The sequence below is a fragment of the Salvelinus alpinus genome, chromosome 23, assembly GCF_045679555.1.
Source record: "Salvelinus alpinus chromosome 23, SLU_Salpinus.1, whole genome shotgun sequence".
Lineage (NCBI taxonomy): Eukaryota > Metazoa > Chordata > Actinopteri > Salmoniformes > Salmonidae > Salvelinus > Salvelinus alpinus.
This window is the reverse complement of record NC_092108.1, coordinates 651791-664549: the sequence shown is the minus strand read 5'-3', so window position 1 is coordinate 664549 and position 12759 is coordinate 651791. Positions and strand designations below refer to the sequence as shown.

Genomic DNA, 12759 nt, shown 5'->3' with positions numbered 1-12759 from the left:
TCCGGATCTGTTCAGTGAGACGGTCCAAACGGCTCTTTAAAAAAATATGTTTTGTATTTTTTCAAGTCAAACAGTTTGTGATAGTTTGACTATCATACTCTACCTTAACCACAATGTATTTAAAAATGCACTGGTTTGTTATGAAAATAATCCTATTAAACATTTATATTTAAAGTATAACTTTTTAATGTATATGAACAAAGTGAATATAAATCTAACCATTCAAAACGAATACAATCTGAACAACATACAGTTGAAGTCAGAAGTTTACATACACTTAGGTTGGAGTCATTAAACCTCGTTTTTCAACCACTCCACAAACCCCTGAGAACCAGTCAGTCAGTAACATCAGACCCCTGAGAACCTGTCAGTCAGTTCACAGTGAGTGAACACTCTTTGCACAACAAATGTAGAGTTCTAATTTAGCGTTCTTACAGGGCATAAGGAAAGTATTCAGACCGCTTGACTTTTCCACTTTGTTACGTTACAGCCTTATTCTGTAATGGATTTAATGTCTCAGGATGGTAAGTTGGTTGTTGAAGATATCCCTCTAGTGGTGTGGGTGCTGTGCTTTGGCAAAGTGGGTGGGGTTATATCCTTCCTGTTTGGCCCTGTCCGGGGGTATCATCGGATGGGGCCACAGTGTCTCCCGACCCCTCCTGTCTCAGCCTCCAGTATTTATGCTGTAATAGTTTGTGTCAGGGGGCTAGGGTCAGTCTGTTATATCTGGAGTATTTATCCTGTCTTATCTGGTGTACTGTGTGAATTTAAGTATGCTCTCTCTAATTCTCTCTTTCTGAGGACCTGAGCCCTAGGACCATGCCTCAGGACTACTTGGCATGATGACTCCTTGCTGTCCCCAGTCCACCTGGCCGTGCTGCTGCTCCAGTTTCAACTGTTCTGCCTGTGGCTATGGAATCCTGACCTGTTCACCGGACGTGCTACCTGTCCCAGACCTGCTGTTTTCAACTCTCCAGAGACCGCAGGAGCGGTAGAGATACTCAACTGACATTTACTCCTGAGGTGCTGACCTGTTGCACCCTCTACAACCACTGTGATTATTATTATTTGACCCTGCTGGTCATCTATGAACATTTGAACATCTTGGCCATGTTCTGTTATAATCTCCACCCGGCACAGCCAGAAGAGGACTGGCCACCCCTCATAGCCTGGTTCCTCTCTAGGTTTCTTCCTAGGTTCCGGCCTTTCTAGGGAGTTTTTCCTAGCCACCGTGCTTCTACACCTGCATTGCTTGTTGTTTGGGGTTTTAGGCTGGGTTTCTGTACAGCACTTTGTGACATCAGCTGATATAAGAAGGGCTTTATAAATATATTTGATTGATTTAATTTAAAAAAAATCCTCATCAATATACACACACACACCCCATAATGACAAAGCAAAAACAGGTATAGAAATGTTTGCAAATGTACTCAAAATAAAACAAAAATACCTATTTACATAAGTTTTCAGACCCTTTACTACGAGACTCGAAATTGAGCTTAGGTGCATCCTGTTTCCATTGATCATCATTGAGATGTTTCTACAACTTGATTGGAGTCCACCTGTGGTAAATTCAATTGATTGGACATGATTTGGAAAGGCACACACCTGTCTATATAATGTCCCACAGTTGACAGTGCATGTCAGAGCAAAAACCAAGCAATGAGGTCAAAAGGAATTGTCCATTGAGCTCAGAGACAGGATTGTGTCGAGGCACAGATCTGGGGAAGGGTACCAAAAAATATCTGCAGTAATGAAGGTCCCCAAGAACACAGTGGCCTCCATCATTCTTAAATGGAAGAAGTTTGGAACCACTAAGACTCCTCCTAGAGCTGGCCGCCCGGCCAAACTGAGCAATCGGGGGAGAAGGGCCTTGGTTTGGGAGGTGACCAAGAACCCGATGGTCACTCTGACAGAGCTCCAGAGTTCATCTGTGGAGATGGGAGAACCTTCCAGAAGGACAACCATCTGTGCAGCACTCCACCAATCAGTCCTTTATGGTAGAGTGGCCAGACGGAAGCCACTCCTCAGTAAAAGGCACACGACAGCCTGCTTGGAGTTTGCCAAAAGGCACCTAAAGGACTCAGACCATGAGAAACATTCTCTCGTCTGATGAAACCAAGATAGAACTCTTTGGCCTGAATGCCAAGAGTCACGTCTGGAGGAAACCTGGCACCGTCCCTACGGTTAAGCATGGTGGTGGCAGCATCATGCTGTGGGGATGTTTTTCAGTGTTAGGGACTGGGAGACTAGTCAGGATTGAGGGAAAGATGAATGGAGCAAAATACAGAGATCCTTGATGAAAACCTGCTCCAGAGCGCTCAGGACCTCAGACTGGTGGGAAGGTTCAACTTCAACAGGACACCGACCCTAAGCACACAGCCAAGACAACGCAGGAGTGGCTTTGGGACAGAGCCTGGACTTGAACCCGATCGAACATCTATGGAGACCTGAAAATGGATGTGCAGCGACGCTGCCCATCCAACCTGACAGAGATGGAGAGGATCTGCAGCGAATGGGAGAAACGGCGCCAATAGATGCCCCAAATCCAATCAAATGTTATTTGTCACATACACATGGTTAGCAGATGTTAATGTGAGTGTAGCGAAATGCTTGTGCTTCTAGTTCCGACCACGCAGTAATAACCAACAAGTAATCTAACCTAACAATTCCACAACAACTACCTTATACACACAAGTGTAAAGGGATGAATAAGAATATGTACATATAAATATATGGATGAGCGATGGCCGAACGGCATAGGCAAGATGCAATAGATGGTATAGAGTACAGTATATACATATGAGATGAGTAATGTAGGATATGTAAACATTATATAAAGTGGCATTGTTTAAAGTGACTAGTGATACATTTATTACATCCAATTTATAATTATTAAAGTGGCAAGAGATTTGAGTCAGTATGTTGGCAGCAGCCTCTAAATGTTAGTGATGGCTGTTTAACAGTCTGATGGCCTTGAGATAGAAGCTGTTTTTCAGTCTCTCGGTCCCTGCTTTGATGCACCTGTACTGACCTCGCCTTCTGGATGATAGCCGGGGTGAACAGGCAGTGGCTCGGGTGGTTGTTGTCCATGATGATCTTTATGGCCTTCCTGTGACATCGGGTGGTGTAGGTGTCCTGGAGGGCAGGTAGTTTGCCCCCGGTGATGCGTTCTGCAGACCTCACTACCCTCTGGAAAGCCTTACGGTTGTAGGGCGGAGCAGTTGCCGTACCAGGTGGTGATACAGCCTGACAGGATGCTCTCGATTGTGCATCTGTAGAAGTTTGAGTGTTTTGGTGACAAGCCGAATTTCTTCAGCGTCCTGAGGTTGAAGAGGCACTGCTGCGCCTTCTTCACAACGCTGTCTGTGTGGGTGGAACATTTCAGTTTGTCCGTGATGTGTACGCCGAGGAACTTAAAACTTTCCACCTTCTCCACTACTGTCCCGTTGATGTGGATAGGGGGGTGCTCCCTCTGCTGTTTCCTGAAGTCCACAATCATCTCCTTCGTTTTGTTGACTGAGTGTGAGGTTATTTTCCTGACACCACACTCCGAGGGCCCTCACCTCCTCCCTGTAGGCCGTCTCGTTGTTCGTGGTAATCAAGCCTACCACTGTTGTCGTCTGCTAACTTGATGATTGAGTTGGAGACGTGCATGGCCACGCAGTCGTGGTTGAACAGGGAGTACAGGAGAGGTACCCCTGTGGGTTGAGGATCAGTGGGGTGGAGATGTTCCCTACCCTCACCACCTGGGGGCGGCCCGTCAGGAAGTCCAGGACCCAGTTGCACAGGGCGGGGTCGAGACCCAGGGTCTCAAGCTTAATGACGAGTTTGGAGGGTACTATGGTGTTAAATGCTGAGCTGTAGTCGATGAACAGCATTCTCACATAGGTATTCCTCTTGTCCACATGGGTTAGGGCAGTGTGCAGTGTGGTTGCGTCGTCTGTGGACCTATTGGACCAGTAAGCAAATTGGAGTGGGTCTAGGGTGTCAGGTAAGGTGGAAGTGATGTGATCCTTGACTAGCCTCTCAAAGCACTTCATGATGACAGAAGTGAGTGCTACGGGGCGATAGTCATTTAGTTCAATTACATTTGCCTTATTGGATACAGGAACAATGGTGGACATCTTAAAGCAAGTGGGGACAGCAGACTGGGATGGAGAGATTACAGACGTCTGTAAACACACCAGCCAGCTGGTCTGCGCATGCTCTGAGGACGCCAACAATGATGAGACAGCCTACAGGGAGGTGAGGGCTCTGGGAGTATCCTCAATATTCTTAATTATATTGCTGTGAAATTGTTAGATATTACTGCAGGGTTGGAGCTAGGAACATCTGCTAAACACATGTAACCAATAACATTTTATGTTGAACTCCCCAAATACAGGTGTGCCAAGCTTGTAGCGTCATACCCAAGAAGACTCGAGACTGTAATCACTGCCAAAGGTACTTCAACAAAGTACTGAGTAAAGGGTCTGAATACTTATCTAAATGTGATCATTTTTTATTGATTTATTTAAAACATTTCTAAGCCTTTCTTTGCTTTGTCATTATGGGGTAGTGTGTCGATTGAGGGGGAAAAAACAATTGTATCCATTTTAAAATAAGACTTTAACGTAACAAAATGTTTTAAAGAAGTCTGAATACTTTCCAATGTAACCCATCAGACCCCATCGATGTATCTTTTATCTGCACGTCCAATCCTCATATTTAGCTTCACAATTAAGTGTTTTACCATGTCCTTTTCTGTAATGCTTCCACTGTTTGGATCAGCTTTTCATTGCTTTTAAGAGCTTGTTAAATCATACAGAAAACAAATGGAACAACCCAGAAGTCTGGAGCTCAAACAATATTTCTAAAGGGCTAGAAGTCCAAAACACACTGCCGTTGTTTTGCCGTTACAGTGGGACTGTAGGAGGTAAGACACTCGGCTGAGGTGGCAGGCAACACACAGGGCTGTACTAACAGCAACACAAGCAGTACAAATAGACTCCGGTGTTTCAGCTCCAGAATGATTTTTATTGTGGTAGATGTTCGGCGTCCAGGTCAAACTGTACACAACAGTGACAGTCTGATCCTCCAGTAACAGTCTACTGCTCTTTCAGCTCCTTCAGTCTCCTGATGGCCGACTTCACTGTGACTGCAGACGTCGTGCTGGAACACAGGAACAATGATTTCTTACAGAGACCGAACACAGAGGGTGGTTTAGCACATACAGTGGAAACATACCAAACTCACACCAAGGACCAGGCAGTTTCCCCAGACGCAGGTTAAGTCTAGTCCTGAACCAAGAAGGCCCTTTCCATGAAGAATCTCCATTAAAGTGCTTTTAGACTAGGCTTAAATCTGTGTCTGGTAAACCAGTGGCCAATAGCAACGGGTGTAGATTTTGCCCTTGTGTTTTAGGTCATTGTCCTGCTGAAAGGTGACTTCTTCCTCTAGGATTTTGCCTGTGCTTAGTTTGTAACCTGAAACTCAATTACAAGGATACTCATAACATGATGCAGCCACTACTATGCTTGTAAATATGGAGAGTGGTAGTCAGTGCCCCAAACAGAGCACTTTGTATTCTGGGTAAAAACTTGAATTCTTTGCAGTATTACTTTATTGCAAACGGGACGAATGTTTCAACCCTCCGAACAAGGAAAAGTCAAGGTACATGACGCTGTGAATGTATTTCCAACTCTCAAGATGAATGTTTTCAGACATGGGCATCTCCAAGAGTGAATGAAAGTAGCGTTACTCCGTGGACGGAATACCGATGGTGCAAACTTTAGTTCTAGCCGTGCTGTAACACCAGTGCTGATGGAGAGGAAGCCACTAAACTATTGACATGTAGCCCTTTGCTCATTTCCACACAGGACAGATCATACCAGAGATGCTACCGGCTAATTCCAGCCTGGAGGGAAAATCACCATCATACCAGAGATGCTACCGGCTAATTCCAGTCTGGAGGGAAAAATCACCATCATACCAGAGATGCTACCGGCTAATTCCAGTCTGGAGGGAAAATCACCATCATACCAGAGATGCTACCGGCTAATTCCAGCCTGGAGGGAAAAATCACCATCATACCAGAGATGCTACCGGCTAATTCCAGTCTGGAGGGAAAAATCACCATCATACCAGAGATGCTACCGGCTAATTCCAGTCTGGAGGGGAAATCACCATCATACCAGAGATGCTACCAGCTAATTCCATCCTGGAGGGGAAATCACCATCATACCAGAGATGCTACCGGCTAATTCCAGTCTGGAGGGGAAAATCACCATCATACCAGAGATGCTACCAGCTAATTCCAGTCTGGAGGGAAAATCACCAGCATACCAGAGATGCTACCAGCTAATTCCAGCCTGAGGGGGAAATCACCATCATACCAGAGATGCTACCAGTTAATTCCAGTCTGGAGGGGAAATGCCCATCATACCAGAGATGCTACCAGCTAATTCCAGTCTGGAGGGGAAAATCACCATCATACCAGAGATGCTACCAGCTAATTCCAGTCTGGAGGGGAAATCACCATCATACCAGAGATGCTACCAGCTAATTCCAGCCTGGAGGGGAAAATCACCATCATACCAGAGATGCTACCAGCTAATTCCAGCCTGGAGGGGAAATCACCATCATACCAGAGATGCTACCGGCTAATTCCAGCCTGGAGGGGAAATCACCATCATACCAGAGATGCTACCAGCTAATTCCAGCCTGGAGGGGAAATCACCATCATACCAGAGATGCTACCGGCTAATTCCAGCCTGGAGGGAAAAATCACCATCATACCAGAGATGCTACCGGCTAATTCCAGTCTGGAGGGAAAAATCACCATCATACCAGAGATGCTACCGGCTAATTCCAGTCTGGAGGGAAAAATCACCATCATACCAGAGATGCTACCGGCTAATTCCAGTCTGGAGGGAAAAATCACCATCATACCAGAGATGCTACCGGCTAATTCCAGTCTGGAGGGGAAATCACCATCATACCAGAGATGCTACCAGCTAATTCCATCCTGGAGGGGAAATCACCATCATACCAGAGATGCTACCGGCTAATTCCAGTCTGGAGGGGAAAATCACCATCATACCAGAGATGCTACCAGCTAATTCCAGTCTGGAGGGAAAATCACCAGCATACCAGAGATGCTACCAGCTAATTCCAGCCTGAGGGGGAAATCACCATCATACCAGAGATGCTACCAGTTAATTCCAGTCTGGAGGGGAAATGCCCATCATACCAGAGATGCTACCAGCTAATTCCAGTCTGGAGGGGAAATCACCATCATACCAGAGATGCTACCGGCTAATTCCAGTCTGGAGGGAAAAATCACCATCATACCAGAGATGCTACCAGCTAATTCCAGTCTGGAGGGGAAATCACCATCATACCAGAGATGCTACCAGCTAATTCCAGCCTGGAGGGGAAATCACCATCATACCAGAGATGTTACCAGCTAATTCCAGCCTGGAGGGGAAATCACCATCATACCAGAGATGCTACCAGCTAATTCCAGCCTGGAGGGAAAATCACCATCATACCAGAGATGCTACCAGCTAATTCCAGCCTGGAGGGAAAATCACCATCATACCAAAGATGCTACCAGCTAATTCCAGTCTGGAGGGAAAAATCACCATCATACCAGAGATGCTACCAGCTAATTCCAGCCTGGAGGGGAAATCACCATCATACCAGAGATGCTACCGGCTAATTCCAGCCTGGAGGGGAAATCACCATCATACCAGAGATGCTACCAGCTAATTCCAGCCTGGAGGGGAAATCACCATCATACCAGAGATGCTACCAGCTAATTCCAGCCTGGAGGGGAAATCACCTCACATATTCTAGAATCCACATAAAGAACCAATCAGACTTGTTGTGGAGCAAAATCAGCATGTGATGACATAGTGATGACATAGTGCACAACATCTACTGTTTCATTTTGACGTACCGAATAAATATCTAAACTTAAGTGTTTCACCGCTTATTTTTTTAAGCAAAAACTTGTGTTAAAATAGCCTATTCCAGCCAACAGCAGGCAGATACAGTGCAGGTAGGCTAGTCTACATGAGATCATTATAGATAGACAGAATATTTGTATTTGTCAAATGGCAGTCAAGCATAGATCATCATTTCACCAGAATAAGGAAAAGGAGCATTAAGTTCATGACCTTTCACCACCCTGTGAAGTTCATAACTTATTTCATCTGTAGCCTAATAAACTGCATGCTTTCCCGTGTCGTAGTAGTAGGACCACACACCATATCATCACGTGACTCCAAGTTTACTTCGATATGATGGGTATCATATCAATATTTGGCAAACTGCCTTTTCTCGCATAATTCATTTTACCGACAGAAAAAGATACCATGTCAAACGAACAAATTGTCGCATTTATAAAATTGTACTAAAACTTCCTGTTTCCATCACAGCTGTCGAGATTTTTTTTTTTACCTCACATAAAAACTGTGGATAGAAACGTGGTTACAGACCCCTCGTCTAATCTGAGGGGGAGATTCAAGCAGGGGATAGATGGAGAAGGTACCCACACACAGTCTAGAAACACCGTTCCACTTACTTGTATGTCCAGGCGCCTCCAGCAACAGTCTTCATGCAGGACCCACAGTGCCAGATACCAACAGCCCTCCTCTTCATCTTGGTCTGAAGATTAAACACAAGTAACGTCAGTTCAATACTGGTATTAACCTCTAACAGTCTAAGCCGTCGTCGGGGGGGGCGGGGGGGGTTCTACTAAGCTAACATTTGGAATTGTTTTAAGATGGTGTTAGGAACACTAGTGAAGCTTAACCAAGTTTAATTCTCCCCAGAGGGTCGACACAGCTGTATTCAGACATGTCTTCCCCCGTGGTGGCATTCAGACAGACATGTCTTCCCCCGTGGCGGTATTCAGACAGACATGTCTTCCCCCGTGGCGGTATTCAGACAGACATGTCTTCCCCCGTGGCGGTATTCAGACAGACATGTCTTCCCCCGTGGCGGTATTCAGACAGACATGTCTTCCCCCGTGGCGGTATTCAGACAGACATGTCTTCCCCCGTGGCGGTATTCAGACAGACATGTCTTCCCCCGTGGCGGTATTCAGACAGACATGTCTTCCCCCGTGGTGGTATTCAGACAGACATGTCTTCCCCCGTGGTGGTATTCAGACAGACATGTCTTCCCCCGTGGTGGTATTCAGACAGACATGTCTTCCCCCGTGGTGGTATTCAGACAGACATGTCTTCCCCCGTGGTGGTATTCAGACAGACATGTCTTCCCCCGTGGTGGTATTCAGACAGACATGTCTTCCCCCGTGGTGGTATTCAGACAGACATGTCTTCCCCCGTGGTGGTATTCAGACAGACATGTCTTCCCCTGTGGTGGTATTCAGACAGACATGTCTTCCCCCGTGGTGGTATTCAGACAGACATGTCTTCCCCCGTGGTGGGTGGAGTCTCTTCCGTAGCTCTAAACATTGCATCCTTCTTGTTAAGCAGGGAACTTAGTGATATGAGCCTTCAACAGTTTCTCCCCGTACTGTCACATGCGGTTGTTTTCCCTGCACTCAGCCCCTCCCAAGCTTCATTATGTAACTAATGTTCCTATACTTCTGAGTAAAACCATGTTCAAAGTTTACCCCAGAATCCAACAACAGTCATACCAAGGAGCTGTTTGATCAAATGTAGGACTCCTTCAGGCATCGCAAAACAACAATTATTTGATGAATATTGAAAAAGGTTTTGAAGTGTGTCCTATACCTTAGAGATAAAAAAAACAATATTTCCTGAGCTTTCTTAACACATATTTAAGCACTTATTTCCCCCCGCACAAATCTACCTCCATACTTCTATTAATTTGTATGTGTTACCTTCAGACGAGTCCTGGGACACTTGTGGGGGGCCGTAGAGCAAAATAGAGAATAGTGTTGGTGAGAGTCGTCTTTCCATAGTGGTTATATTAGTATGTAGGCCAAATCTTTTGGACGCTACAAACATTTATGGGAAATAAATACATTTGATCCGTCTCAGTCTGACTAACAGCACTCTAGCTGTCACCACAGATGTGGAAGGCCGACCGAGGCAGAGAAAACTACATCTGCAGTTTAACCTGGCAGAGTTGGATGGGGATTGTTTTTATTATGTTACTTAGATTGACACACCAGTGGATCAACAGACTTAAGGATTAAGACGTCAGTAACCGTTCTGCAGGAACAAAACATTTTCGCCGTCCGTGTGTGAATCATGTATTTGGCATGCTGACTGTGGGTGTGTGGACTGTACCTTGCCACAGAAGGAGCAGGTGTACTTGGCGTGTTGGCTGTGGGTGTGTGGACTGTACCTTGCCACAGAAGGAGCAGGTGTACTTGGCGTGTTGGCTGTGGGTGTGTGGACTGTACCTTGCCACAGAAGGAGCAGGTATACTGGCTGTATGTGTTAGAGGTGTGGACTGTACCTTGCCACAGAAGGAGCAGGTGTACTGGCTGTATGTGTTAGAGGTGTGGACCGTACCTTGCCACAGAAGGAGCAGGTGTACTTGGCGTGTTGGCTGTGGGTGTGTGGACCGTACCTTGCCACAGAAGGAGCAGGTGTACTTGGCGTGTTGGCTGTGGGTGTGTGGACTGTACCTTGCCACAGAAGGAGCAGGTGTACTTGGCGTGTTGGCTGTGTGGACTGTACCTTGCCACAGAAGGAGCAGGTGTACTTGGCGTGTTGGCTGTGGGTGTGTGGACTGTACCTTGCCACAGAAGGAGCAGGTGTACTTGGCGTGTTGGCTGATCTCAATCTTCTTCACCATCTTCCTGAGCGACGCGCCGTAACGCGTGCCGTATTTACCCACAATCCCCACCTTCTTGGTGCGCTTGGCCTGAGGAAGAGGGAGACACCAAATTAACACACAACCTAGTCAAACTAGCAACCCCAATCTTACTGTTAGCCTTTATGGTAGGAAACACCACTCGTCCCATTACATAGACAAAAACCTCAACAAACATTTAGCTAACATTGGCAGTGTTATATATGGCCGGGTTGAACCAGCCTATGACCTGTCACGTGACCGGGCCAAGCCGGAACACACCACTCAAATCTGACACCAATCTGCACTGCTCGGGTTGTTGTCAACAAGGCAACATGATCCATCATTCAAACTGGAAAGGCAAAAAGCGTTTTAAATCAAAAGCAATCAATTTTGCATGTGAAAATACTGAATTCTACTCATTACACCACGTGATAACCTACATCACTTGTTTTGAGCAGACTTCGCCTTCAGCCTGAAAGGGGCATGCCCGAGAGACAGCTCGGTTCCTAAACGAATGCAATCCCTTTCCACCCAGTGCTAACACCTTTTACCCAGGCCAAGTTAATAGAATCCCCTCAATAACTAGCAAGGGAATGACCTCAACCAGCATTCTCAAACAATACACGGTCAAATTTGGCAAGCAAACTACCCAAATCTAGCTAAACATTCACTAGTTTTTATTTTATTTATTTATTTTTATTTAACCTTTATTTAACCAGGTAGGCAAATTGAGAACACGTTCTCATTTACAATTGCGACCTGGTCAAGATAAAGCAAAGCAGTTCGACACATACAACAACACATAGTTACACATGGAGTAAAACAAACATATAGTCAATGATACAGTGAAAAAAAAATAAGTCTATATACAATGTGAGCAAGTGAGGTGAGATAAGGGAGGTGAAGGCAAACAAATATATGTATAAATAAATAAAAATATAAAAAGGCCATGGTGGCGAAGTAAATACAACACAGCAAGTAAAATAAAAAATAAAAACACTGGAATGGTTGGTTTGCAGTGGAAGAAAGCGCAAAGTAGAGACAGAAATAATGGGGTGCAAAGGAGCAAAATAAATAAATAAATACAGTAGGGAAAGAGGTAGTTGTTTGGGCTAAATTATAGATGGGCTATGTACAGGTGCAGTTAGCTTACTACGCCGTTGATTTCTTGGCATATAGATAACATGGTGGATATAACTAACGTCTGCTCTACCATCACACTCGAGAAAACTGTTAGTTACATTTGTGAATCATTAGAGAACGTTAAGTTAGCATTAGTCTAGCTGGCACAGATGACTGCCGGCGAGGACACACCGTGACTAGTAACTAGCCTTTACAGATAGTTAAAGCAACTACCGTAGCTATTGACATAACCAAGCATGGTTTATGGTTGCTGCAGATAACGTTACAAAAACCACAAACACATATCTGTAACTAGCTTGCTAACGGGACCCAATTTTAAGCACTCGGTGCCGGCCAGAGGCCTTGACGCAAAACCGAGTGACATACACATACTGGGCGGCCATTTCTATGACTACCAGGTATGCGAACAGTAAAAACATGTATTTTGGCCATTCCCTTTCAAAAATATCTGCAATAACTTTTGGAGCTAATGGCGAATTATATAAACGGCCCATCAGATAAATTGTTATTCCATCATTCGCTTTGGATTAGTTAGATGGGTGTGGATTAGGAAAGGGACATTTTTGTCTCACCATTGTAGTTCTGGAGACGTAGGTCCAAAAAGGAAGCGCACAGGACGCAGGCGCAATTTACCCCTGTGGAATGTATTGCATTGTGGGATGTTGGCGCTGTTGCCTCTTCCCCTCTCACCAACGCTTCCACTGCTAGAGGTGCACGACTCCAGGATTTTTGGAGTCGACTCCAACTCCTATGATTGGAGTCGAAAGGAGTCGATTCTTGCTCGACTCCCAAAACACACTGAAACGGATGCGCACACACGTACACCAT

General features: G+C 45.4%; 1 protein-coding gene across 1 annotated transcript; it reads right to left on the bottom strand.

Moving 5' to 3' along the window:
* Positions 1–4998: 4998 nt before the first annotated feature.
* Positions 4999–12758, bottom strand: LOC139550041 (large ribosomal subunit protein eL43-like). Its single transcript, XM_071360620.1, has 4 exons — positions 12504–12758; positions 10729–10857; positions 8573–8655; positions 4999–5154 (listed from the first exon to the last, which is right to left on the bottom strand). Exons 1-4 carry the CDS (start codon positions 12504–12506, stop codon positions 5091–5093), a joined length of 279 nt encoding a protein of 92 aa, XP_071216721.1. The 5' UTR covers positions 12507–12758; the 3' UTR covers positions 4999–5090.
* Between the last annotated feature and the right edge of the window lies 1 nt (position 12759).

Coding starts and splice junctions, on each gene's coding strand:
- LOC139550041 (XM_071360620.1), bottom strand. Junction 8,656..10,728: donor CCTGCTCCTTCTGTGGCAAG/GTACAGTCCACA, acceptor TTTAATCTTCAG/ACCAAGATGAAGAGGAGGGC. Junction 5,155..8,572: donor GGAGGCGCCTGGACATACAA/GTAAGTGGAACG, acceptor CCTGTGTTCCAG/CACGACGTCTGCAGTCACAG.